At 43.1% G+C, this 27,745-nt stretch overlaps 1 protein-coding gene across 6 annotated transcripts; it reads right to left on the reverse strand.

Moving 5' to 3' along the window:
- Positions 1 to 1,836: 1,836 nt before the first annotated feature.
- On the reverse strand, positions 1,837 to 27,396 carry Oamb (Octopamine receptor in mushroom bodies). 6 transcript variants are annotated; one of them, NM_001275845.2, is made up of 7 exons: positions 27,299 to 27,396; positions 26,138 to 26,569; positions 18,780 to 19,205; positions 13,413 to 13,704; positions 12,914 to 13,150; positions 11,154 to 11,676; positions 1,837 to 3,926 (listed from the first exon to the last, which is right to left on the reverse strand). In NM_001275845.2, exons 4-7 carry the CDS (start codon positions 13,662 to 13,664, stop codon positions 2,683 to 2,685), a joined length of 2,256 nt encoding a protein of 751 aa, NP_001262774.1. In that variant the 5' UTR covers positions 13,665 to 13,704; positions 18,780 to 19,205; positions 26,138 to 26,569; positions 27,299 to 27,396; the 3' UTR covers positions 1,837 to 2,682. The 6 variants fall into 3 exon arrangements, with proteins under 6 accessions (NP_001262774.1, NP_732541.1, NP_001303429.1 ...); NM_079930.4 differs by lacking the exon at positions 1,837 to 3,926 and adding an exon at positions 5,233 to 6,667; NM_169914.2 differs by lacking the exon at positions 18,780 to 19,205.
- Between the last annotated feature and the right edge of the window lie 349 nt (positions 27,397 to 27,745).

Raw genomic sequence — 27,745 nt, forward strand, 5'->3', positions numbered from 1 at the left:
CGCTGCCTGTCCTTTCAGTTGTTGTCCACAGGGACAGAAAAGTTGGCATGTTAAAGGAAAAAACTAAATTTATATGATGCCCACATGCTGTTTAAAAACTATTGAAGGTTTTGTGAATATAGGGATCTTTGCATTTAGCATACATACATAAATACTTTTGCAATACACTACAGAATACAGAATCAATGGGTGTTTTCATTACACGCAGACAAAAAAGGATATGCTGAAAAATGGACGGTGTCAGGGATTATCATATATATGTAATAACATATAGCGCTGTCATAGAAATAATAAAAAATTACCTCCTTTCTTTTGATTACAAAGATTATAGACATATAGACTAGTTTTTTGACAATATATAATTTCTGTTTTTAAGTGTTCAATATCTGAATGACTCTATTATACATCTTAGTTAGTCATGGCTTCGTTGTTTTTCGGCCACCAAAGCTAGCTTCAAATCCCGTTTAAAATCATTTAGCGCAATTAAATCGATTAAATCTTGAAATCTCTTGACTCGTGTGCTCTGGGCATTCCCTTTAAGTGCCCCCACTTCACTTTTCAGCGCATTTCCCTGTTTTTCTGGGCTCGGATTGGAATGTTTGCTCTATCGATTGGGAAGGAGCATTGGGAATAGCCTGCCTTCAGTACCGTTAGCTTCTGTATCCGCTTGCCGTCGTGTCCTTCTATCTGCACCCAGGAGTGCAAACAAAGGGATCCAAAGCCAAAGCACTCAGACAGCTGGTCAGACGCTCAGTCGTCCGTTTGGTGCACGCTCCAATGCCACTTGGTTATATCTCTGAACTTGGTTGTTGGAGCTTAAGGCCTTGGCCTAAACAGGATTTTACAGTAGCAGCGAAGGTGAGGCTTTTAAAGGAGTCCACAATGGCTGCCTTCCTTCTATTTATGTGTGGTTTGCGTAATGAAATCAGAAACTTTTGTAATTTATGCCGTCTACCAGTTTGTTCTACCATTTGTTGGCCCAATTATCAACTACCTGCCTTTGGGGTCCTTAACTTTTTGCCATAATTATGCAAATGTGCCATATATATGTATATTTCAGTTTGGCAGAATTCCGGCGTGCTTGCCTAAATTGTTTTTGCTGCGACCCCTTGAAACCCCTTGAAATCGCAGGGAAAAATTAAATTTACTTTGATTAATTATGCCTACAAAATGAATCTCTATAGGGGCGGCACCGTTAAAGATCTTGGTTATCTTGTTAGCATTAATAGCTAAACTTTGGGTGTAACAGTCGACTTTATCTGCTCTCGACCAATTTTACGGAGGCCAAATGGTTGGGGTAGTTGGTTCTGAAACTTTAGCTGCAAGTTAATGCCTTTTATCAATTGATTTCCATCAAATAAAACACTTTCTTGCTGCGGAAAGTGAAGCAAATAAATTGGATTTCTCTGCGAGTGGTTGGGGTATTCTTCCCCAGAGTTGCTTAGTTAGTAAGAATATCCGTTCGGGGCATAAATTAGTGGGTCGACTCATTTGCCGTTGTCTGTTTTATGCGGCCGCATGAGGGAGCAATCAAATGGAATGTGTTGGAGTACATACCTGAATTTTAGCCACCCTTTTGGCCACGTTCCGCACTGTACTTTCACTCACTTTAGCCTTTAATTTAGTTAGCGGAAGTGCCTCGGGCATTCCAGCTTTTAATTTTGCCTTTGTAGCTGGCAGCTCGGCAATTTCTTTATGCTGCAACTCTTTTATCGCACTCACCTCTTGCCCTTCTGCCTTTGGGGGCGACTTTTGAGTACATCCGCTTAATTAAAAGCATAGTTGTCCGTTTTCTTTTCAAGACCCCGAGAAAGAAACTTTAAGACAATCGGACTTAAGGTTGTCGAATAAATAAAACTTCCTTTATTTGTAGCACACATAACGTTTAACTGGAGGAACGTATATTGTTATATTGTTATAGTATATATGCATACATTGGGTTGTTAGGCAAAGGGTTCGTTTATTGCATATTGCATTTAACATGTATTCAGGACACAGATATATCTCAGAATAATCTCCTCGGGCCAAGAGTACAACATTAACACTTCTTTACTAGTTTAGCACTGGGTAATGGTTTTTATTTGCGCTTAGCAACATTTGGTTTCTGCTTAGTGGTAACAACCAGATATCAATATTTATGCGGAAGTTAAAAGGTACAACTCTCAAGTGCCAGTGATATCCTAGCTAGACTATATATACACACATCGCACCGCCACTTGGCCATCCAAGGCTAGGAATATAAGTCGATGCAGACTTCACCTGCTCTCTATGTACAATATACAATGGTTGGCTTACGGAGGCTCTTGCTCAAAGCTAGGACAAATCCGCACGAGAAGCGGCTCCTTTCTATCCTTACGGCCTCCTTTCATGTCAAAGGATTGTCTCAGCTGACGTTAAGCTGCCTGAGTTCTGCACTGAGGAAAATGACGCTTTGAAAATGTAAATTAAATGCTTGCAGAGAAATCAATTCGTTAGATTTTTTTTTTTAAATTTCTTGGTCATATTTGCTTGATGTAAGTCAAATCTTTTTTAAATGAATTATATTCAATTTTTACAGTTTATATATGAATTTTTAGAGTTTATATCTAAATTATGAATTACTTTGAATACAAAACTAGTTTTGGAAAAAGCAGTCTTTACCTTCTATTGCTTCCTCAGTGTAGCTATCTCAGCTGGCAAATCCTAGACCTTTGCATCGCTATACTCGATGCGAACCACGCGCCTTGGTCGCTGCCCTGCGGGCAAGGGGATCACTCCCGTTCTCGTTCCACGCAGCGCCATTAGCTCCCGCGGCTACAATTGCGTTCGCTTTGGTACGCTACCTCCATTGCCACCGGCCACGGAGCAGGAGGCGGACCCATCGCTGGTGGCCTCCACATACGAGTAGCAGGCCGTCTCCATGACCAGAGGATGACAAATCTCATAGACGGGCACCTTGAGGCTCGTCTTGCGTAACCCGCCCAAGCTGCTTTGCGAGCTCGAGCTGGGCCCAAACGATCGTCACCTGGGGTCGTTGCTCATCTCAGAATGGTGCAGTTCACTCTCGTCTCCGAAACTGTGGGCCGCAGCACTGGGCGTTATGCTGGGCGTTCGGGCCCGAATGCGAATGGCCGACATGTCAGATCCCCGGCGGGAGCTCTTCAAGGAGACGGACTGGCGGGAGCAGAAGCACCTGCAGATAATCCGCTTGAAGGCGAAGCGAAAGTCCTTTGAGAACAGGGCGTAGATCATGGGGTTTACGGCGGAGTTGCAGTAGCCAAGCCAAAAGAGCACCGAAAAGAGCAGCGGGTCGACGCAGTCCTGGCAGAACGGCCGGATGATGTACATGGTGAAGAAGGGACACCAGCAGAAGATGAACATGCCCACGATGATGGCCAGTGTTTTGGCCGCCTTGGTCTCCATGCGGAACCGCTTCACCTGCGCCTTGATGTTGCGCCTGCCCATCTTCTTGTTGGCCGGACGCGAGTGTCCCGATCCTCCAGCCTCGCTGGTGTTGCTCTGCCGCCTGGCCAACTCCGGTAGACCCTTACCCACCTGCAGGTAGCATGAGCTGGCTACGCCGTGCTGCTGCTGCTGTCGGTAGAGCTGCGATTCCGTGGACTCCCGACCATTGGTGCCGTTGTAATGGACGGCGAACAGTGCGTTTCCCGATTGACGCCGCTCGTGACCCACATCCCCGTGTCCGGCAAGCTCGCTGATGTTTTCGCTGGAGGGGTAGGACACCGAGATCTTGATCTTGTCGTGGTGGTGCAGTCGCCTAGTGGCGTACTTCGACAACCTCTCCGGGGAGGGGGTGCCCAGGGTGGTGGTGGTGCTCTGAGTGCTCCCGTTGCTGTGCATGGAGTCCTGCTGGTTTGATCCTCGTCCTCTATGTATGCGCAATGTGAGGCGTTGCTCCTCGAAGCGAGAACCGATGCCCTTGGAACCTGGTCAAGGAGGAAGGCAAAGAACATATCAGTATAAGCAGCATTACATTTCGGTGGTGTTGTAATTGCCCCTCCCATTCCCGTCCCCTTCTCTTCCAATCCTGTTGAATATCGCTCATACGCCCTGGTGCACGCGCTCGCAGTTCGTTGCCTACTTCTCGGCTTTTGGCCCACTGGAAAAGAGCTCGCCAGCCTGCCTGCACTTTAGCAAATTAAACGCGTAATTATGCAAATGTTGCGCCATAAACGCGACAAGCACTCGACGTTGTCGTAGTCCTCGTTTCGGTGTTTCTCCACCTCCCCTCCCCACCAACAATCTGTATGTTCTTGGCATGGAGTGTAGTCGCCTTTAAGCCGCCTTCAAAGCGAACTTTATTTCATTAACACAACCATTTGCATAATCCTCGCTTTCTTGCTTTCCCGCTCGCTCATCCGGCGCATATGTTCACTGCCTCCGCCTTGCTTTGCATTTATTACTCATACGCACGTTTAACTGCTGAATACATTTTCATTACTCGGCTACACTCAACCCGCGACGAGTAATGAATAATCGGCGCAATAATGCAATATTTCAGCCGGGCCATTACTGGCACTGTTGCGTCTCCGTTTGCGGCATTAAAAGCTGGCTTATTGTCAAAGAAACACTCGAGGGCTTTAAGTCTGCTCCAAGTTTATGGACACTCGGATGGGCAGTAGACCATGCGGATTTGACGCAGCCAACTCGAGTGGGAGTGACCGGCAAAGAAAGTACCATTCAATTTGATTGCTATTAAGGGGAATTCGAAAATCCAACAATGAAGTAAACAACTTTAGTTGGGATGAGCCGGGATTCTCGGAAGTTTATGTTACTTCTACAGAATTTAAATTTTCTGGCTGATAAGAATAATTATTTGTATGCTACTTTAATATTGGCAAGAATGTTTGGGAAATTAAGGTGTCCGACAAACAAAAATTAACTTCCAACCTTGCCTAAGACTAAGACTTTCCCAAATTCTATCTTTTCTCTTTAATCACTCGGGTTCAATTTATCAATGACGTGGAAAACAGGAGTAAAATATATTAATTAGTTAGTATAGCTAGTTAATTGTGACCTGTACATATACCGAAAAAAAGTAACGAAGCAACTGAAAGGGTATAAGATTGTCGGTTTGGCTAGGCTTGTTTTGTTGTACTTGTTTCGTGCCACGGAATGTTGACCTTATGTCAACCAATACCTGTGAGTTGCCCGTTGGTATTTGCCAATTTCTGTCTTCGTGGTCGGCACTTGTTTTTATCTTTTGTGCTTACTCTGATTGGTTTTCGTTTTGTTTTGTTCGATTTTACTTTTATTGAAAACGCAGCCAACTTACCCTGCTGCGATACACACATACATATACATTCAATATATATAATATCTGGATTAACTTATGCGAATGAGTGTCCTCAGCGACTAATACATGTACATACACATCGGAACTGAAAACAATGGTCTGCTTACGTCTAATCTATGTATTATATCTCATACTGCTGTATCTGTATCTCATGTGGTAGGTATAGTACTATATAGTTAAACGTAGCCTTAGGTCTAGGTAAATACATGAAAATTATTGCCATACAGTTACAACGTCGTTCAATGCGAATACTGACAGTTTTGAGAAGTGGGATGCACTGCGTCTGCCTCTGCGTCTGGCGGAGCTTACAAAAGTATCAAAAGAGCAAAATGCATTAGAGGACGCGTCCCTTGCAGAATCCTCCCCGCCGGATTCGCCGTCCCGATCCCGACACGGATGCGGAGCATTCCGCCTCCTGCGGCAGGGAGGAGCTCCTTTGCAGCGGACTCGGCTCATAGCTGCCGATTAGTCAGCTGAAGTCCACGCCCTCGCCGTCGTCCGAGCATCCGGATATGGTCTTGTGGAATGTTGCCGGTGCCATCAGGGCACGCGCCGCTATCATCTGGAAATTCTCCGACGCCCGGAAGCCACTGCGGGTGCAGACGCATCTGCACACTATCCGCTTGAAGGCGATGCGAAACTCATTCGAGAAGAGCGCATAGATCATCGGATTAATGGCCGAGTTGCAGTAGCCCAGCCAGAAGAGCACCGAAAAGACCGTCGGCTGAATGCAGTGGTCGCAGAAGGCCCGGATCAGATACATCGTGAAGAAGGGCAGCCAGCAAACGATGAAGCCGCCCACAATGATGGCCAGCGTCTTGGCTGCCTTGGTCTCCATTCGGAACCGCTTCACCTGAAACTTGGCGCTGCGCTTGCCTGCCCGCTTCTTGGCCGACAGTGAGGTGGTCGAGAGTCCGGTCTCTAGGTCTCCGGGACCGGACGCAGCTGCGTCCAAATTAAAGGTGGTCTCGCCAATGTCGAAGAGGCTCGTCTTAAAGGAGGCACGACGTCCGTTGGCGCTACTGATTACCGCATAGTGTGGCGATGCCTGTGGCTGCTGTCCTGCGTCGAGGACATTCTCGGAGGAGGGAAAGGACACCTTGATGGCCACCTTCTCGTGTCGCTGTCGGCAGACGCGCATCGATGTGGCCCGCTTGGGGGCGCCTCCCTGAAGGTGATCCTCGGTGGAGGCACCCAGTCCCGAGGCCACGGCTCCACCCCCGCCCCCGTTGCTGTTCACGCTGAGAGTCGAGGACATTGAGTGCACCGAGAGGGGCGTGCGCTGGGGGGTGGAGCAAGGTCTTCCTCGGTGAATGCGCAATATGAGCTGGGACTCGTCCACTCGATTGTTGCCCGACTCGCGGGGACTGCCTGCAATTAGTGAGTGGTGCAATTTGGCGGAGTTTGCATCGCGGTGACCTCTCATGGATTAATTTCTGTGGGTTTGGTGGTTTCTTTGGACTGAATATGAGTGTGTGACATGGATGTTGGACATTCAGCTTGTATTGTACATGGACATGTGGTTATATGGACGATCTGTGGCTGCTGTTGGCTGTTGGTTCGAGGTGTTTGAGTTAGATACAATCGTTTAAGTAGATGCAAGATACATTTCTCCTTGAGTAAGGTAAATTAAATTTGTTGACTGGCACTTCACGAAGAGCGGTTAACTAACTACATACTGTTACATTGAGATAGGTTTAATGGTGGTAAAAACTTACGACTATTTGAGTATAATAAAATGCTTCTCTACTTTTGTAAAATACAAACACATTATTCATAGAGAGAAAAGGGACTCATTCCATTATAAAAATCTAGTTCATGAAAACGTACAAATATTGGAGTTTTTAAAATGTTTTTTGTTTTGGTTTTTTCGTTTGAATTTATCTAGGAACAGGCATCGAACAGGGGACTTGGGTTTTATGGATATTGATCACATCAGTTATAAATGCAAAATATTGTCGGTAATTAATTGTTATAAACAAGTTGTTTAATTTATTGTGGTTTATTTGTAGGGTCGGTTTTTTCTTTATCGTTTCGAGCTATTCGCCCTCTGGGAATGGCTTTATTAGCCTAATTTTATTTATTACTCTATGTGGGATTGGTCGGAAGGGGTGGTTCGTTGGTATCTAAGCACTGAAAATGGAACTGAAATGCTATACGCCATGGATATGAATGAAAAATAGGAGAGGAGGAAACAAACCAATTTCTCAATTGTCAATTTTTTCAAAAACTGTCCGACGTAATTAGGCAAAATGGCCAAGCCCATTTGTTTTGGGCTATCATTGCCAAGTTGTGAACTGAATAAATATTGGTCCAGATGCGGATACACGTGTGCCCAGAGTTATCTCAATTTAAAGCGAAGCAGCCGCATTTTTATTTGCATAAACCATATTAAACCTATTGAAAGCAAATATGGTTCGCCTATGAATAAACGAAGTGGGTGAAAGGAAAATGTGTACAAACAAGAAGCCCAACATATGCAGGATTCAGTAAATAAAAAGGGATACACTATTGATTTTGTTTTCCCCTCCACCAAAAATAAAAGTTAAACAAACAATTTGTATACAAATATACAACGAAATATCCTAATGTATGTAAATATGCCAGGATGTGCAGGCGCAATCCCGGCGAAAGCCTTTATATTTCCAAGGACCCTGTCCGAGCCTCGGGATGTTTCGCATCCTGCGGCGCAGCTGATTTAAATAAATGTATATCTTTCGCCCGCCACTAAGGATAATCCCTGCACATAAATGTACATTGAAATGCTGGGTCGCATTCGACCATTTCCATTTCACTGAGCGCTGTAGTTTTCGTGCATTAATTCAGCATTTACAATTCACTCGCAACATTTTTGCGGGTCTTTGTGTGGCCCTTAATTGAATGGCATTTAATAATAATTAAGCGTCTGAGTGCCGCGAGGTAATTGCCCAGAATTGATTTGTCCGCCGCCAGTTGTTATTATGCGCGGACTTGCATGCTACGACGAGCACTGTCGCCAGCCTTTGACCTTTTGGACGATGTCCTGGCCGGGACAGAAGACAAGTGTGGCTGCAAGTCAAGGCCCAGGACTCGGCTCAAGTTGAGCCTTTCTGCCAGTGGCAGCTCGCACGAAAGTTGCCGGATCCTTTCCGTTTTGTTCTGCTCTTGACACGGGGCCAGGGTCACACTTCTGAAATTTCTAAGGCCTAACAATAACAGTGACCTCCTCCTCGTGGTCGGGTGCCGTGAACCACGGCAAGTTTGAACTTGAAACTTGATTACCTTCAAAAGCCACGAAAAACGAGAAAGGCGCGTGGGCCGGATGGCACACCTACCTCCAAAAATAATAGAGAATAGAGGAACCAGGACAAAAAGCATCAGCACCACCCGCATTGTGTCACGGAGCGATTTCCGACGTTGTGCACGCACAGCCAAGTGGCCCATGTTCATATGTATACGACCTGGGCTCAAAATAATGGGAGTGGACGCGCTGATAGGAAGTTATTTTGAGGAATATTTTAAATTGAAATTTTCATTTGATAGAACAATGAATGAAAGGAAAAATAGAAGAAATTATATATAATTAAATAAATGCCTGACTTGTCTTGAAATCACCAAATGGCTTAAAACAATTTAAGTGTAATTAATGGATAAGGCATAAACAGTTGAACTGATTTAGTGCTAAACAAAATTATATGCCTTTCGCTAAACAAGTAAAAATGTAAAAAAGCGTTTAAGTTATATTTTCTGGCGGTGTATCCACATAAAACTATAACGAGCTGCCCCGCGTGTGGGTGTGTGGGTAAACATCTCTCTTTAGCCGCCTCCAAATGTGTGTGTGTGTGTGTTTGTTTGCGAGGAGACAAAGCATATTTCAAGGCTGCCACACGACGATTCTCGCCAGTGTTGGTGGGTGGGTGTGAGTGTCTGTGTGGGCTGCTGGCAAATCTGGGCTTTGTGCTCAAAATGGCGCCAACTAACGACACGACAGTGCCAAAACAATAACAACTGCCAAGGCAACGGGAGCAAGAATGTCGACAAGAGCATTGGTCTTAAGCTGCTGGCACCGAAATGCACTATCCGCTTCCGTTTTTTGAAAAGCAACTGAACTCCAATATGGCGGCAGTCAGCGCCCCAAAGTATGCAATCACGTTTAAAATGCAATTTCGTCGCATACTCGTACATCGCAGAGCTGCAGGATTTGTGGGGCCCATAAATTAGCGGGGAGCACTGATTTGCACTGGCACGAAGGTTGGCTATTGATTTTCCCGCTGAAGTTAGTCGGTCGGTCGGTTGACTTAGTTACGGCAGATTATCGGCGAATGCGTGCTATGGATAGAATGGAACATAATATTTCCGAGAAGTGTGCCCAATGAGCTGATCACGCGGAAGAAAGTGCGCTGTGGCCCTGGCCAAGTAATGGGCCACATATTAAAATAAACACCCAGTGCCAGTCTAATGGGGGCTCCCGACTTCAAACACAATCTGCTCCCGGGGATTATCGCCACCACAGCGTCTTTGGGGACCAGTGAGGCCTGAAACGACAAAAACCTAAGAAAATAGAAAATTGCAAACAGAACATGCTAACAGGGAAGACATATTATATTTTATTTCGTTTTAGCCGATGGCTCGCTTTCATGTCTGCCATTTTCTGGCTGGAATCCCGCTCCTATTTAATCCCAACCTCAATTTTATCTAAGCCGATTTGTTTGATGTGCTTCCTCAGCGTTTATCGATTTCTTGTTTTTGCCCAACTTGGAATATAATGCTAATTATGATGCGTGACTTCTTCTTTGAGCATGTGATTTATATTATGCTGTAATTTAAAAGGAATGAGACATGAGCAGGACGTTGATTGTGGGTATTAAGGATTGATTGAAACTCGAAAGGAGTTAGGTTAAGCCAATTGGGTATTTCATAGGTTCATAGCGGGTTATTCACAATTTAAAGTTGGAGCGCTTGTTAATCATACGCATCTATATGTTCACATAGTTGGGTACACTAAGCTAATTAAAATTTATGAGTTAGGACTTTCCGGTACTAAGTTATTATCACATTCATTTGAATAAAGTAGGGGGATTTAAATTACAAGGATTTTAATTTGCTCCGTGCTTTACAGAGTTTTTGGTTTATTTAAAATATATTTTCCTCTCTTTGCTTACATAAAAATGAGAACTCTATTTTCAATTGGTTTTAAGGGGTTGACTTTGTAATGCCTGGGCTTTCACTAAGTGTATATGCATATGTATACTTATAAATTTACTCATTTCCAGGTTATTTATCATGTTTATTTATGTGCAAAACACAAAAACAAATTGCCGACATATGTATATATAAATGTTTGGATGTGTGCGTGAAGTTATTTATGAATGTAAATTTAGTGGTACTCTTTTTAGCGCCATCGATTTATACATTTCCGCCGTGTAAGTTGTTATACACTCCCCCGACAATTTATGCTCTTCGGGTGTTGGTTATTCAGGGGGGACGAGGACAAGGTCGAGTGGGTGGTTCTGTGGGGGTGTCTGGAATGCTCAGTGTGTGAATTTGTACACTTTTCGGTAGGATAACCAAAATAAAACGGGACAAACGGGACGTCACACTATTGACTACACGTCGAGAGATTTTAAATTGTTTAGCAATCGATATTAAAGCTTGAATAAAAGGAACTAGCTACGTGATTACGTTACTTATTTGGTAAGTAAACAAATATATATATATATATATATGTATATATAGAGAGATAGTGATGAGTATCAAAACCAAACTGTTAGCTACGCACACGTTAAACCAAACTGATGGTGACAAGGTTCAAACAAATCGTGTCCAAATGAGCTGGTGGTTGTGGTTGCTGGGTCAGTTAACTACGGATATAACTTACCCTTGGTGGTCTTGAAGCCCTGGTTGATGGCTCTCGTCGTTCTCACGGCAGCCCGGTAGATGCGCCAGTAGAAGAAGAGCATCACGAACATGGGTATATAGAATGAGCCCAGGGCGGAGTACAGGACATAACCCCGATCGTTGGTCAGCTCGCACTTCCACGGACAACTGCCGGAAATTGTTTGGGGTCTGTTCTGCGGCGGTGCGTTCAGTAGATCGAGGTCCATTTCCGTTTCCGTGGTGCTCGAGCTGGACGCTGTCGTCGTGGTGGTTGCGGTTGTTGAAGTACTGGTCGAGTCAATGGCCGCAATCCGAATCTCCGCGGATCCATCGATGGGTGCGAAACCGGGATCGTAGGGATTGTAGGCGTTGCCGTTGCCGATATGGGGCGGGGATGGAGGCAAGGATGCCTCGCCCTGGTCCTTAATGCTATCTAACCCTAGTTGACCATCCTCCGAGCTTGACATCGTGGTGGTGTAGTAAAGCGTATGGTTTCCCTTTGGATAGGTCGGCTGTATAACCGCCTAGAATGAAGAGTAGAGTAGAGTAGAGTAGAGTAGAGTAGAGTAGAGGGATATGGGATCATGAGATGATACTTGATATTCGGAGGACCACATTAAAATTCCACCCTCGTCCTGGCACCCTCTTCACGGCGCCAAGAAGCCAATAAAAATGCAACTTAAAGCGGGTTATATTGCCAGAGATATTCGCCGACGTGTTGCGCATAAATATTACTCGTGGCTAAAGGTGGCGTTAACAAAAAGCCAACAGACCGGCGAAATAAATGCCGCGAGCTGTATGTGAGAACATGTTGGGCCATCAGAGAAGGAGAATCAGGGCATGTTGCCCAACCCATCGCATCCTGACTATACGCCGTAATAATAATCGATGCCAACAGCCTCGACTCGCTAACCGGGTTTCAGCCTGGCAGCGGGCTGAATGCCAGCCATTCAAACGTGGCCCATTCAACTGCACTCAGCCACTGCAGTTGTGAATCGCATCGAATTGAATTGAATTCAGTTGAGTTGAATGGTATGGAATGTCCTTCGAAAGGATACATTTTCGCATGTGCAGCTATTGGGAAGCCATCACATCATCGGCACCTTGATGCAAACTGGATTTATATGTCTGGCTGGGCAAATACAAGCAGTAGTACAACCAAAAGACTGGAGCAGGGCCAAAAGGCGAGTAGTCATGTATCCTGCCCGATCTGATTACCCAGTGACTGGGGTGCCCATAAATTGTGCGCCCCGGCATGTTGGCAATTTTGTTGCGGCATGTGTAACACATCATTATCAATGTCGTTGCGTAAGAATAATGTCAAATAATGTCCCCAGAAAAGGGGACAAAATTAGAAGCAAGTCCCTTCCTTTCAAAAGGACGAAATTCGTGTCTTGTTTTACGGTAATTTTGGCACAAATGAGCCGGATTGCAGTCTTCAGGACCAGCCAGTGTCGCTTCCATTGTCGATGTGGTTGAGAGAAACCACTGCTGCCAACCCCAAAATGGTGTCAATGACAGAATGGCCCTCAGTTTTGGGGCTATAGAAACAACTTTTGGCAGTCGGTCGCCTGACTGCCTGTCGGCCTGGCTTTTGTTCTTTATGAGGCTGACTTGAGCGTGCTAAAAACAGTTTACCGACTTTCAATTTTGCCGGCCCTTTTCGGCTTCAACGTTGGCAGAGACAAACCGCGTTTCCCATTTACCCCGTTAATTTATCGCATCGGGTCACTTGTGGGTCAGTTGCTGCCCCCAACTTACCTTTTGATCCTTCCAGCCGACTAGCGGCGGAAAGCAAATAAAAAATGAGAGTACCCAAATGCCGGCGATTAAGGACTTGGCCTTCTTCGTGGACATTATGCTTGGGTAGGTGACGGGTCGTGTGACCGCCACATAGCGGTCCAGTGATATGGCACACAGATTCAGGATCGATGCCGTGCACATCCAGACATCGACAGCCAGCCAAATGCGGCACCAGAGATCGCCGAATATCCAAACCTAAGGGTTGCAAAGTATGAAATATTTTAATAAAAAAGAATCACTAATATTGCGTAATTGTTGTAAAATAAAAAAAATGAATTTTCTATTTAGATTATGATTAGTGATCTTATTCGAATGAATTTCTGAATGTAAGTATTGTTCAAATGCTTCCATTGTAATTAAAGCATCATTTGGTTTAGCATCTCAAAACATTTCATTTCATACATTAGACATTTCTAAAACGTGGTGGCTTGATTGAAATTTAACTACTAGAACTTACCTTGAAGACTTCCCAGGTGGCTGAGAAGGGTAGGACGGCCAAACCCACCAGAAGATCGGCCACAGCTAGGTTGACAATAAAGAAGTTCGTCACACTCCTCAACTTATTCGAACAGAAGACGGCGGCAATCACGAGGCAGTTGCCACCGATGACCAGAACGTTGATGAACTCGAGTACGGCCAGGGAGATCAGATTGGCTGGTTCCGTCCATTTCACAGATTTGATGAGATCCTCGCACTCTGTTTCATTCATGGCGGTACTTTTGAGATGGGTGTGTATCTGAGTTCACCACCTGCAACAGACAGCAGCAGACAACACGGGGAAGTTTTATAAAAAAAAAACGATACACAACAAAACATTTGACTGGCCACCTAATTGCTGCCACAACCTGCCCTCGCGTGCCTAATTAATTTATAAAAAGGCTGGCCTATAAATAGTCCAAAAATGAATGGAACAGTCGTTGAACGAGGAAACCCAAATGAAATATAAATGTGCGTGGGTTAGACATGACCAGAAGGCATTACTCTATTTTGGGAACAATGTGAACTGAGCCACACTTTCAAATTGCTTGACAATAATTGGAATTTGAAAAATACAAACAATGTGCTTGGGCCTTAAACTAAAAATTGTAAAGATTTTTCTATTTGTTATACAAATTACACAAATTTTTTGTAAATTGAAGAGGTGCTTTGCTGGTTATCCCTTTAAATACACTGTGACGAAAACGTATCATTACAAGGATAAGAGAAATCGCCCCAAGCCATAAATGTAAAAATAGGGCAATTAAGGGCAGAAGTGAACAAAAAGATGGGCAGAATGAGCAGGAGGGCTGAAAAATAAAAGAGGATGTGCCGCAATGCCGGTGGCGTATTTGCTTAATTGTTTTGTAAGACAACATAAGCCCAACCTTTGGGTCTCATCCGACGCTGACCTGGGCCAATAATGTAAAATTAAATACTCGTGGATATATAATACTGAATGGTAATTATATTTATGTACACATATACATATTCTGAGTCGGCGGATGGAAGTCGTACACACATCTTGCACACTTGGTATTCAACTGCAGTTGCACATTGCAATTTAATTGCCGTAATTAATTAAGCTCGTTTGCAATACGTTCGAGTGCGTGAGTGTGTGTTGCGTGAACTTTATGAATGAATTTGCTGCCGAATTGGCACTGTCAGCACTTTTCAATTATTGTGGAGGAACTGAATGAAGAGGAGTGCACTCAAATAGCTGATAATGCCCGATAAAATATAAAATCGGCTAAACAAGCAATCAACTGCCATAAAGTGAGCTCATTGCCGCATTCCATATACGCGCATGATTCGGGTGCCAATCAATAATTGAAATTATTTTTGACTTTAATGATCCGGACGCCTGCCAGGCACGCACCCAAAAATGCGAGAAGGGATCCCTCGGTCGGTTTTTGGGCCAGCTAATTGCCGGGTATTCATGGCACGCAACAAATCGATTAAAGTACACATTTGCCTCAAGAGTAATCCACCTTTTTGGAGCTAGGCACATTGTTACCAATTGTGCGAAGTTTGGCAAGTTCCCCATGGGCCATTTGGACATGTGCTAAAGAACACCTGTTCTGGTCAGCTTAATATTTTGTAAAGTGCTTTAATAATGCATATTCAAGCCCATTTCGAACACCGCAATAGTCGAGAGCCATGGGAACGTGTTCGCCGAACAAATGTTCCAATCAAGCGATACTATATATCAAACAATATCGATTTGTAAGTAATACTCGGCGAATCATTGATTGCGGGCTAAGTTCAAGGTAGTGCCAACCTTTGTTGGCGACGAAGGGTTAATGTAAGTTGGCCCCACATTGGGCAGAAACTTGGGAATATGGGATATTCCGCAGTGTTGCCAATCCGGGGCAAGTAGTGCGTGTACGAGGCCCGCATAAATTACTCACATGACAAACAAAATGCAAAGGGCAAAGAGGAGCCTGCCCGTCGAAAATTGTTGCCAGTTGGGAAGTTTAAAAGCATTTTGGCCTGGAGACGTGGCAGGAAGCCCTTCCTCAATGAAACTCAACGGCAGTTGATGGCATTTTGTGCGCCAAGACACAAAATTTGCATGCTGAAATTCGCTTTGTGGCAGCTAATAAGGAGAAATGCCCAAATTGAGTTGCACGCCGAAATTTGCCAACATTAAATTGCCAAGCGCAATAAATAATTGGCATTTAAACCGAGTTGTAAAAGCTTTGCACCCACGCGACCCACGCGGCGTATACGCATTCCCTTTTTTTGCGAATACCCTTGAAAAGTGAGTTGCTTTGGAAATTGAATAACAAACTGGTAATTTCAACGTATCACCAGATGTCGATGTACTAAATTAAGGTGAAATACACTGCATATTAAAAGAAGTATAAAAAAGTTTTAGAAAGAGTATCAAGAGATTCAACTTGCTGATGCACTCTGCATTTTTTGTTCCATTACGCATACGCCTAGTTGACGATGACATAAAGAGAAAATTATTAATGAGTAGAAGCCCAAGGGTGGCGTTTTGAAGCAAATTAAATTTAATTACCGCAGCATTAAAAGTTAGCGGAGTTCTTTAGATGAAATTGAAATGTCAAAAGGCGTAAACAAAGTTTAAGCACATTTTCCGTGAATTATTCATATATATATAAATACTTTTTCCCATTCATTTTCTGCACACAATCTTAATTAAAGTTAAATATGTACTTTAATTTAAAGCAGCACTTCTCTCTACGGATTTTTCAGTATATTTGTTGTTCGTATATCTTAATTTGATTGGTTTCTTGTAAATTTAGTTTGGACGATAAAAGTAAAGTTATTTGCCAGCCTTCGATCTGAAGTTCTTCGTGGCGCTGGGTTTCCCATTAATATTTAAATTGTCTCATTGAAAAAATAGTTTTTCTCCTACTTTCCTTACTTTAATAATAGCTTTCCATTCCCCAGCAATCAAATGGTAATGTATATTCTCGAAAACACAATGGAGACAGTGTTTCTGACAGGTCTTATGCATGCAAATTAAGCATAAAATTCCATTATCGCAATGTAAATATTAAATTACAGTCACAATGACCCGAAAAGAGGTGAATTTGTATAAAAGTACTTTTCTTTCCCAGGACGAGGAGGGAACACCCTGAATTCAATTTGTGTGCCAAAGCTGGAGAGAAAATTAAAAGCCCGAGCAAAGAAAATAAAACCACAGGAGAAATTGCATCAAATCAGATTTGTGAAAAGTTGGCAGTGAAATAAATTGCAAGGTGCCTGGGGAATTGCAACAAGTTGATTAGGTCACAGGGCAATCACAGCACAATTTGATTCGGATTTTGTCCGTTTATATTTAAGTTAGTTTATTTGTAAACTCTAAATGATCGGTTATGAAATGGAATACAAATGAATTGAATTTCCATGCAAAATGATTTGTTATCAGCTTGACTCACTTTTCGCATTAAACTGATTATTAAGTAAGTCCATTAGCCGGATAAGCCATTTGGGCTAACAAACCGCGACATTTGTGGCGTAAAATCAAGTTGGCGCCAATTAGCTGGACGCGTAGTTTCGGCCGCGAAATGAGCTAAATTAGGATTAAAACGCGAAATTCGCAACAATTTGCAGTTGCCACACAACCGGAAACCGGATTCGAAAAACCGGAAACTGGACCATTACACACAGCCACAAAAGCAGCCACCCCCACGCAGATAAAACAATTTTGCGGCTTGCTGATTTCTGCCAAATGCAATTGCCCGCCGACAGCTCCCGCAGAAACTTTTAATTTAATTCTGATAATTGCGCGCGAATGGCTCGCTGAAATTAGGGTGTGGGGGGGGGGGATGCACCCCTAAACCCCACACCCTTTATTGGGCCAAATGAAGGCAGTCGGGCCTGAACTTTAACATTCCAAACTATCACGGGCAAGCAGCCTTTGGCTTCAGGCGCTGAAAATTCCTTGTACGAATACAATTACGTGGTTGAAAATCAAATGCAAATGACAGGCCAAAGCCTCTCGATGTGTTCGCTGGCTTTGTTCGAAGACCGAGATCTGAGCATGAGCTCAAGTGATATCTGGAGAGGTCCTGTCAGGAAGATGTCCTAGGAGCTTTAGCTGGGGTGTTTGCAAAAGCTGATTTATTGTGGGAATTACTTGAAGTAATTAAAATTTAATTAATGGCCCGCCCGGCTGATAATGTTAAGTAGTTGGGCCATTAGCAGAGCCCCCACTTTTTCACTTTGCCCACCGTTTTTGCGAGGGAATGTTCACGTAGCTTTACGAGCATCTGCCGGAGACACATAAAAGTGTCCCACCGACTTGGTGATACATCGCGGCGGATACATACATATATATTCATCGGATTTATTGCCGCTCATTTGGCCAACGGTATGTAACTGCTGCACCAGCTACACAAACAGGCAAACAAGATAATCAATGTCGGACGCACACACATCATCGTGTCAGAGTTGATTGCAACATTCATGTGGACATGGGTGTGTGGAAGGGAGGACCTAGGCGTGTGGGAGTTCCTAGGCGTGTGTATGTGGCAGGCTGGGGACAAATTCACCATTCGCCCTGCCGTCGGCGAAATGTGCAACTGACAGCTGCTGTGCAGCTGCAGCAACAACACAGCTATGGCCACACAACTAGGACGTGCCTACGACTACTGTCAACTGTTCCTTTGCAAGGGACATATGTCTACATACGTGCCGCATACTCCTACAACTGAGACTACTCCCAATTCTTGATGAGGCGCACGGGGGGTTGGCAGGACGTGCGTGCCATTTTGCCACAACGGCAAGAAGCAACGGAAATAACAACAGGAAATGTTGCCAACTAAATTTTTAACACAGCACAAGTTCTACGAGCAGCTTGACTAATTGTGCGCGACATGCATTCCATTTCTTACAAGTCCTTTGGGTAAATAGAGTCGCTGGCAAATTGTTTGATTGATTGCTGTTTGTGCAAGTTGTCAGAGAAATCAAGATACGAATAGCAAAACGAGTCCTGACCTTAAAAGCGAGTCCTTGAATTTGCATCAAAGGAAAAAGCTCCCCAAATGCTTGAAGTTTATAAAAATAAATAGAAAGGACCTCTCACTGAAATCTAAATTAAGATAAATTTAAAATATTGTAAAAAAAAATGTTTCAATTCTTTGACTGCTCCAGATATTCTAAGAAAAACTGAAGAAACTGAGCCTAATAATTTTTATTTTATTTTTATGAGATCACTTTTTTAATTTACAAAGCCTTTTTCGATTGGGAATACAAATTTCTGAGTACCTAAAAACTCACTATTTAGGTCACCTTCTTTGAATCCTAAAAGTAAACATACTGCGACTTGGCACCCCATGTAAATCGCCTCGTTCAAGGTTTATTTACTCACCAATATCAGCAGTTCGTTCGGTAGTTGTAACCATGAATTACAGAGCTGTTGCTTTATGGCCATGTTGTTGATGTGGCTGGCGATGTTGAAGCTGCGGTTGTTCCTGGCAACCGGTGGCCACTGCCGCTGATGATGGCCGTGTTTTGGACCAAAAGCGATCCCTTTGTCGATGGTGATGCGGTCGCTTTAGTGGATTCCTGTGCGTCTAGTGGGCCCCGCCACACGCAGGTTGTCTCCATGCAGACCAACTGCGTTCCGGGGTGACAGTGTCAGTGTATGTGCCCCTAATAGTCGAATCGTGGAGTGCTTTGTCGGTGCTTGTTTACACGACCCGCGGTTCACATGCCAAACAAGTGCGATAGCAACATTTTGATGGTAGTTATTTGCGAGTCCCGCAGGATATTGCACATAAGCTGCACGAAATAGCTGCAACAAAAGTACACAAAACAGTTGTTATCAGTCACACGGCGTATACGCAATGTCTCGTTCAATAAGTCAACACTTGATGCCAGTTGGCAGTGTGAGCTTAGAAAGTTATCAAGAGCAATTTCAAACTGTCAATTGCTTTATGTGCTTGGAGATTAAAATCGTCAGATGGTTGAAATCGGTAGAAGGACTTTAGATTATGATAAGTCTACATGCCACTTAGGTGGGAATCCATAAGTCCAGTGACAAAAGCCATCAGAATTTACTGATTGGCTGGCAGGAAACTTTTGTAAGCCACTGTGCAGCAGCCGTAAAACTTTACAGGCCCTGCATTCTATTGAAAAGTTATGCGGAAAATAAATAAACAAGTAAGTTGTTCAACAAAAACTGACAAGTAACTTAATTTTGATTGACTGAGCCGGTAAAACTTCTGCCTGCTGAATGCAGTTTCTCCTTTGTTAATCCTTAAAGCCTTTTCCGCTGCCTTGCCCCGTAATTAATTCCGCCAGTTCGGTGGAATTTCTTCCACTTTTGGACTTTTCACTGGAATATATTCAGTTTCTCCCATTTCACACGCTGTCAACTTGACAAGGGAATTTCCAGATGCTCTTTTCCTTGGTCCCGAAAATTAAATGTCAAACTGCGTTGCGGCAACTGTGAAAAGATGAGAAATTGCATTTTCACAGGTAATTTGCATTTGCTGCCCATCTTACGCTTTTCCATTCCGAATTTCCCCACCCACGCAGACACAAAAGACACGAGACCGGAGCGTAAAAGTAACAAAAAACAAGGACAAAATCGATAGGTAATCAATGTTTAATAACTTGAGCGTGTTCCTTGACCATGGTGACTGAACCAAACCGAACCGAACCAAACCAAACCAATGCGAACCAAACCGAATCCGAGTCGAATTGAAAGGAACGGCTGACGGCATTGTAAACATTGAATAAGTCATGGGTCGCTCCTAGTGCCTTTGCGCATATTTAATGGGCATATTTTAACGAGAACACGTTCCCGAAATACTCCCAGTCATGCCGGTCAAGCAGTTATATCTGGATATAGTGCCGAATGTGTCATTTAAATTTTCGACGCGTTTTTTGGGCCGTGAAGGTCAAATCATTGTTAGGACTAGGACATCGCGAGAAGTCCGCTAATAACCATAATTTGTTCTTAATGACATTCAGCATTCGTCGTTTTTTTGAGGCCTGGCCAATTTAAGCTGGCCACACCCAGGACATATTAATAAATATATATTCATATTGGCCTTACGGCCGACCGACACGACATCATCGATTCGTTTTAAAACCTCTCTCTTTGCCGTCACATTAAATGGCGAAAATGAATGCAAATTTAAATGTGCTGATCTCATTTATGGTCGCTTATGCTAGTGTTCGCTAAATTAAATTAACCCACCGGGCTTTGGCTGGAAATGTGCACCACACTCGCAAATGGCTATGTGCCATGTCATGTGCAGGCTCCTTTGTGTCCTTAATCGGAAAACGAGTGACTTCCAACGAAACTGTGCGTTGCATACACAATTCAGTGGCCTGGTAAACTAATTAGTCGACTGACGAAAATGTCGGAAAAAATGGCTTACCAGCAAATAGACATGAAAGGGTTAATTTAGTGCTTATAGAGCGAAATGGATTTGTGTGCGGAGCATAAATAAAGGGGATTCCCTGAAGTAAAGGTGGAAAATAAATCCCATTAGCCTGGGTAAACACCAGCCAAACCAAGCATAAATAAATCACCTAAAGACTTATTAAAGACGAATTTAATATGGCCAGACCTTAGAATTAACCAGTAATAATGGTAATGATTGTCTAGCTCGATAACGATGCCCTAGATGGTAGCCAGGAAAAGGCAAATAAAGCACAAAGCAAAGCAAAAACCACCATTTACATACGTCATCTAGTTGAGTTGACCAAGTTTGTTGTGTTGCCAAGTGCGACAAGGCGAAATCACTCGAGTGCAAAGAGATTGAGATTCAGGGCCACTTAAGTGTCATTACATTTGCCTTCGCCTCGCGTTTCCTTTTTGTCAAAAGTCATTTGTTTGTTTGTTTTCCTCACTTTGGCTATTTATTGTACTGCTGCTAAGGTGAAAGTGGAAATACAACAACCGAAACCTGGAATGGGATTTTCTTTATGCCAGCGACATGTTTACTTTATGCTAAGTTTGTTCTTGTTAAATAGGATTATTCCAAACACAGCGGGAGTATTTACTTACACATTTATTTTTGGCGGCCAAAGTCAATGAATAACATCAGCGCAGTAAAGACATTTTCAGGTGTAATAAAAAAGAATATTACTTCTTAACTTGTATTAACAAACGATTGGGTTAATTTGAAAAATATCGCTGAAGAATGCGCTATCATCCCAAATACATTTAAGAAGTATTTTCAAAGTGAACGAGAATTGAAAAATAATATAAAGCATTTACAATCCAATTTTAGTTTCTTCTGGGTTATTGTTTCGAGAAAATATTTAAAAGATTTCAGTAGCACGTTTTTGTTTGAGTAGTTAATGGCGTTCCTGCTCATTGCCGTCCTAAATGTACACAAACCCACCCACACCCATGAAAGCTCGTCTAACAAAAGGTTTTATGTGCCATGCACAACGAAATATAAAAATTTAGACTAAGCCAAACCCTGCTTTTCCCACTTTCCATGTGCAGACCCAATCCTCATCCACAAACCCATCTACATTCTACAATCCCATACCCATTCCCCAACTAGCATGTCAGCCGTTGTCTTGTCTTGCCTTTACATACAAAATTTACTGTGAAAATGCTTTGGGCACTTTGGTTCTCTGTTTGCACACACTCTCGCTGGAATCGTCCTAGTCCGCCACCAGGACCTTCCACACACATATGTACATACATGTGTGTGCATGCAACTTTCCTTTCAAGCCTGGCTGTCTATGTCGCATTATGTTCGTCGGTCGGTTCTGCACATTTGTATTTTAGTTTCGCGCAGCTTTGCGTTTTTTATGAGCGAAATAATTTGTGTTTCTGTTTTATGCTGTCATAAAAGAACGGCCCTGTTGCAGTAAAAAAGGGCTGGAAACTGTGTGCGAATGGATCTAAGGCCCGAATCTATCCACATTTCGCCACGCATGATCAATTAACTAATGAATGCCAGTGAGCTGAATGCATGAACAGCTGCAGGAATTCATTGAGTGGTGGCATGAACGCTCGACTTTTGTCAACACGCACGTAATTGCACACACAAAAGCACACAAAATGCTGCCCCAAAGGCAAGCTGCAAATTAGATTAATTACACAGCCACCACACACACCCAGGAAATCAAATCGGTTTTCAATAGCATTCAGTTCGATTCAACTTGGCGGGGTCAGAGCTCAGAGCTCAGAGCTGAGAAATCGAGCGGTGTTCAATCGGATGAGAGACTATTTCATCTGCCATTTGACATCGAACAAATATATATTGCTGTCTGCCAAACTATGAGTTGTTGCCAATTCGGACTGCCAATCAACATGACAAAACAATTGAAATCAAATCCATAAATTGCTTTGTCAGCACAGAACGCAGAATATAAAAATGAGTTTTATTTTGCATTCGATTGCATTCGATTGCGATGCAATCGCGAATGCGACTTTATCTACGATATGGTTCGAGAGTTGCTGGGCGTTGGAATCCCAAACATGGCTCGTGTCTGGCACTTTGCATGATTCTCGAATGGAATTGGGCCCATTCAGAGTCGTGGAGGTGTGCAATTAATTCAAAAGTGTCTGGCAAAGAAAGTTGCAGTCATTAATTAGCTTTTTAAAATAAACCCATAGACTCTCGCTTTTTAGTTCATTTGGCACGTTTCGGTCGAAAAGGAGAACAAAAAAGAAAATGGCAACTAGAAGAGCCCAAGGACCTGGAGTAAAGCTCATTTCCGTTTTATATTTAAACACTCGAGGGCTAAAATGTTTGCTCTACTATTTCCACGCAGTGCAAAATCAGCATAAAAGGCAGGGAATGAAAAAATAAATAGCCCTGGCCCCAGAGAGTGCCCTCTTCGGTCGATGGACCATGGAACTCGGAGGTGGGAAACGCTTAGCAAGTGGATTTTTAAATTAGTTTGTCGACTCGACGACGACGACGAGGCATCCTACTTCTGCAGATAAAAGCCAAGTCGGTGACTTCAGGCTTGCCAAGTTGGATGGAAGGTCCTTTTTTCGTAAATGGACTTGGCGCGCTTTCGGCGTCGACTCCTTCTTGCTTATTTAAATGAATTAGGTGATTTTTCAAGAGCTAAGCTCGCCACGAGCAGTGAACTCATTTCCGGCCAGTGGCTATTGGCCCTTCATGCTTCATTTGGCCCCCACTTTGTGGCTGCATTGCAATGAGTTGTTAATTTGCAGGCCACTGCGTGCCAATCAAAACTTTTACTAGATCTGACCCTGGGAATTCTTATTGCTACCCACCTAAGCAACAATAATCGTCTTAGGAAAAGCCAAAAAAACACTCTTCGAGCGCGATGCATTGAAAAAGTGCTCCCTGAGTGTTAAGTACATTAAACAGATACGTACTCTGCATGTATAAGGCTCAATTTTTGGCAGAATCAGGGTCGACATGCCGCATACGCAATATCGTGCGTTTGCCGCAGTTTTCTTGTCGCCCGTCTGTTCCTACATGTGCCCCATTACGCATACGACGCGTGAGCCAGGCGGCAGGTAGTGAGGTGAGAAATTCGCAATAAAGCTGCAAAGTGGCACGAAGAAGCACACGCTTAAATAAGTGCGAGTCGAGGATTGAAAGTGAAAGGGTACCTCCTGCACATTTCGCCTCGTTTTATTGCCGGGTTATTGTTATTTAATGCCAAGTTTAATGCCAACACACACACACACACAGAAAGTGGAAGCAAGCACCTAAAACAATCTCATGCCCGCCCCATTAATATATTTCAACTGGTTTGGTTTGTTTTATATTATTTTGTTTTGCTTTACTTCCAAGTACGTGTGGGCTTCCCCTGCATTTCGGGCCGAGTGGCAAGTCATTTGCTTCGCTGGTTGCACAATTCTATGTTGACGCTCTTTTGTGTTCGACTTGGCCAAAGAATCTCAGGTTTCGGTGGCTTATGCACGTAGCTTGCCATTGTTGTGCCCGCTGGACAAGGAAGCAATTTGAATGCCTTTACAGAGCGCTGCACAAAGCACAGAATTATGTTTACGTCCAGCTCGGCTGCCACTTGGGGCAGAGCTCTCACTTCAAATTTCCCAGTTCCCAGTTCGCACTGCTTCCTGTTTCCAGCTCCCTGTGCTTGGCCAGGCGTGAAGATTTCCATAGCTGGACACACGGGCACTGTTTTAGAAGTGCTTTCAATACCATGGTCAAAATGGGAATGTCCATAGAGTTTTTAGCGTACCATTTTTCGAAACAAATGAATAAATGATTTTTTAGTTATCAATGGAGCTTTTAATAATAATACTTTTATGAGAAATTCCATTATAAAATAATATTTTCGTTTTACTTAATTAATAATTTATTTTAGACATAAAATATACTGCTTTAATGCAACGTACTTTTCTATTTATCTGCAACATGGCCCAAGAATTTGTTTTAAGTGTACTCTGATAGTAAAATGGAACAAGATGGTGAGCTAATGCGTTTTATCTGCTCAAAAGGACGTAGCTCTATAAAGTAATGAGAGACTCACGATGAAATGCATACAACAATAAAAATGTTGTATTTTAAAGTATCTTTATTTCAAAACGCTTATACTTAGGCTTACTATCAGTTAAAGCGACGGGTTTGGGAAAGCTGGCTAATTAATGCCTCCGAGTCGTGACTTTAGCCGCATATAGGGATGTCTGAGTGGCATTAAATAAAAGTCGGGCTGACTGGAATTTCACACTTAAAGTTGAAATAAATGGGGATCCATTTGAAAACCTAATTTATTACTACATTTCCCAGCCGTTCGGCTGGCAACCCATCCTTCCGTCGGCCAGTCTGTCCGTGTTATTGGGCCGGGCTGTCCATTGTGACCCTGTCAAAACAACTTCCATTGTTTGCCCCCATTTCACCTGTCAACTGGCCTTTGTGTCTGCTAAGCTTCACACTTGGTGGGGGAAAACTCGGAAGATGGGCGAAGGAACTCTTGCCGAGTGGTAGATGGGTCGCACTTTGGTTTCCATTGTCAACAAGCCAGCCAATTTAGTTAATTAGGCTACCGAAAGTGAATAAACAAAATCTGTAACCAAAGGCGGTCAACAGCCACGTGCTAAGCCCTGTGCAAAAAAAAAAATAAAAATAAAAACAAAATAAAAAAGCGAAATAAAATAAAACCGCAAAAATGCACAAAACACTTGACGAATTTTTTCGTTTTGCTTCGTAATTTGTATGCCGCGCGCCTTTTCCCCCCAAACTAATTGCGTCGTCGCCTTCGGAGATGTTGATATGGGTTTGTAATTAACTGAGACTATGGATTTATGGCCAGTACTGTTTGGCACTAATACCCATTCTCATTGCCCAAACATTGCTTTGGGGTTTCTGCTGGTACCGATTCATTATTTGGGTGCAAATATCTCGAATACAACTTGTAGATCCCCTGATCAGCAAACAAAATGAACATATGCAAGCATAAGAAATGCATTAATATAATGAGTTGCGCTGTTATAATAAATCAATTTTAACGCCTTAAAGCTTCTAATCTATTAATAGAGTTTTTTTGTCCACTACTAAGTAAGTATTATTTTATAAAATAGGAGAAGCTACTGGTATAGTAAAAAGTCTATGACTGAATATATATTTGAACAGGTTAATGATAGTTTTATTACCAAATGGTTTTAAAATATAATTTTGTATTGCCTCAAATATTGTAGTTGAAATAAATGATTTTCAGAGATTTGAATTAAATATTCAAACTTACAATATCTACAATTAGTTGAACTTCGAAAAGTGTCATAAACTCGAGCAGACTCACCTGCATAAATCATCGCGATGTCGATGGCGGTTGTGATCTGAGTTTTCTGGGCGAGATTAGCGAGAGCCCGTCACCGAATCGCTTGGAAAATCGGTCAAGTTTTTGTTTGTTGCTGGTTTTCCGATGCACTTGCTGGCGTTAACCGGCTCACCAGATAGCTATATATTTTCAAAAGCTATTGCTATATCGACTTGTTGCCCCGGGTCTCGTGTGCTCTCGCTCTCTTTGGCCAATTAATTGGTTGTCATGCGTTGAATAATTGCACGCATTTTGCCTAAAATCTCCATACTCAGCATTTGGTTTTCGATATTCACTACTCAGTTTTGCAGTGCTTAAGTTTTAAGTGTTTAGTTTTCAGTGCTTGGTGGTTTGTTGATCTTTTCGATTGGGCGTGACTAGGCCGGGTTTTGTGAAATTAATAGTTTGTTTGCGCTAGAATTTGATTGAAATATGTTTTATTTGTTAATTGCATGGATTGGCAACGGCAACATTGCACTGGCAATTTATGGCAAACCAATTATTTGCTGTCATTACTCAAGCAGAGCAGACACAAAGGCGAAGGAAATGCAGTTCTGATCTGCTGACTGACATCATCTATAAACAGAAATATTTATTTTTGCATATATGCTAATGTCACAGCGGGACAATTATGAAAATTGCACTTTGTCAATGCTATGTTTGTTTCGGCGACAGCAAGGAAAATTGTTTGCTAATGAGCGAAATTACGAAATGGAACGAAAGCGAGCGATTTGATTAGGCGAAACTAGCACGGCGCTGAAGAAAACCCCATTAAATCACATAAGACACATTCACACTCGTCTCACACTCGCGAATTCATTATGAATGCACTCACTCGCTCGTCGCGCTTATTGCGAATTTTAATATTTCGGTTTTTTGGCCAAAAGGCACGTAGCTGCCTCGAGCTTTAGTTTTGGTTATCAATCAGCTGTAATTATAACTTCAATATATGGCTAACATCCTTTTGCTTCGATCGAGGACTCAACAGGAACTGAGTTCGCAAAATGGTGCAAAACAGCTGTTGTTCGCGATCACGAGCACTCGGACTCGCACTCGGCGCTTCGGCAACTCACACACACGCACAAGGGCACACACCCACACAGCGCACCCTTACACTAACACCCACGCAACACTGTTAGCTACCGTTATGTGCCGTCGGCAAGAACCGTTAGTTCTGGCCAGTTTTCTCCGCTCGTTCGAATTGGCACGACCGACGCGGCAGAATTTTCAACACGAACTGAATTTTCAGCGCGAACTGTGCGTTCGAAATTGTTCGTTCCGGAACGAATGGAAAGATGGAAACGTTGGAGATTGGAACATTAAAACTTGAAACAGCAGGAAGAGAAACAGCGCTCGGTAGAAAAGCAGAATTTGTTGAACAGCGCGCAACAGTCGCTTGGAAATAAAATCGCATGCGATATTTGCTGTAAGAGCCAAGACGTCTGATTAATTATAATCCCTTGATTCTCCTAATCTGCATTCGCCTGCAGCCAGTTTGAAATTCCCTTTGATTTGCGACGCTTTCTGGCTTGTTAACCTTTCGGCCAGACAAACAGCCAGTTGGCCATGGCAAATAAAAGAAGCCACGCA

The sequence above is a fragment of the Drosophila melanogaster genome, chromosome 3R, assembly GCF_000001215.4.
Source record: "Drosophila melanogaster chromosome 3R".
Taxonomy (NCBI): Eukaryota; Metazoa; Arthropoda; class Insecta; order Diptera; family Drosophilidae; genus Drosophila; species Drosophila melanogaster.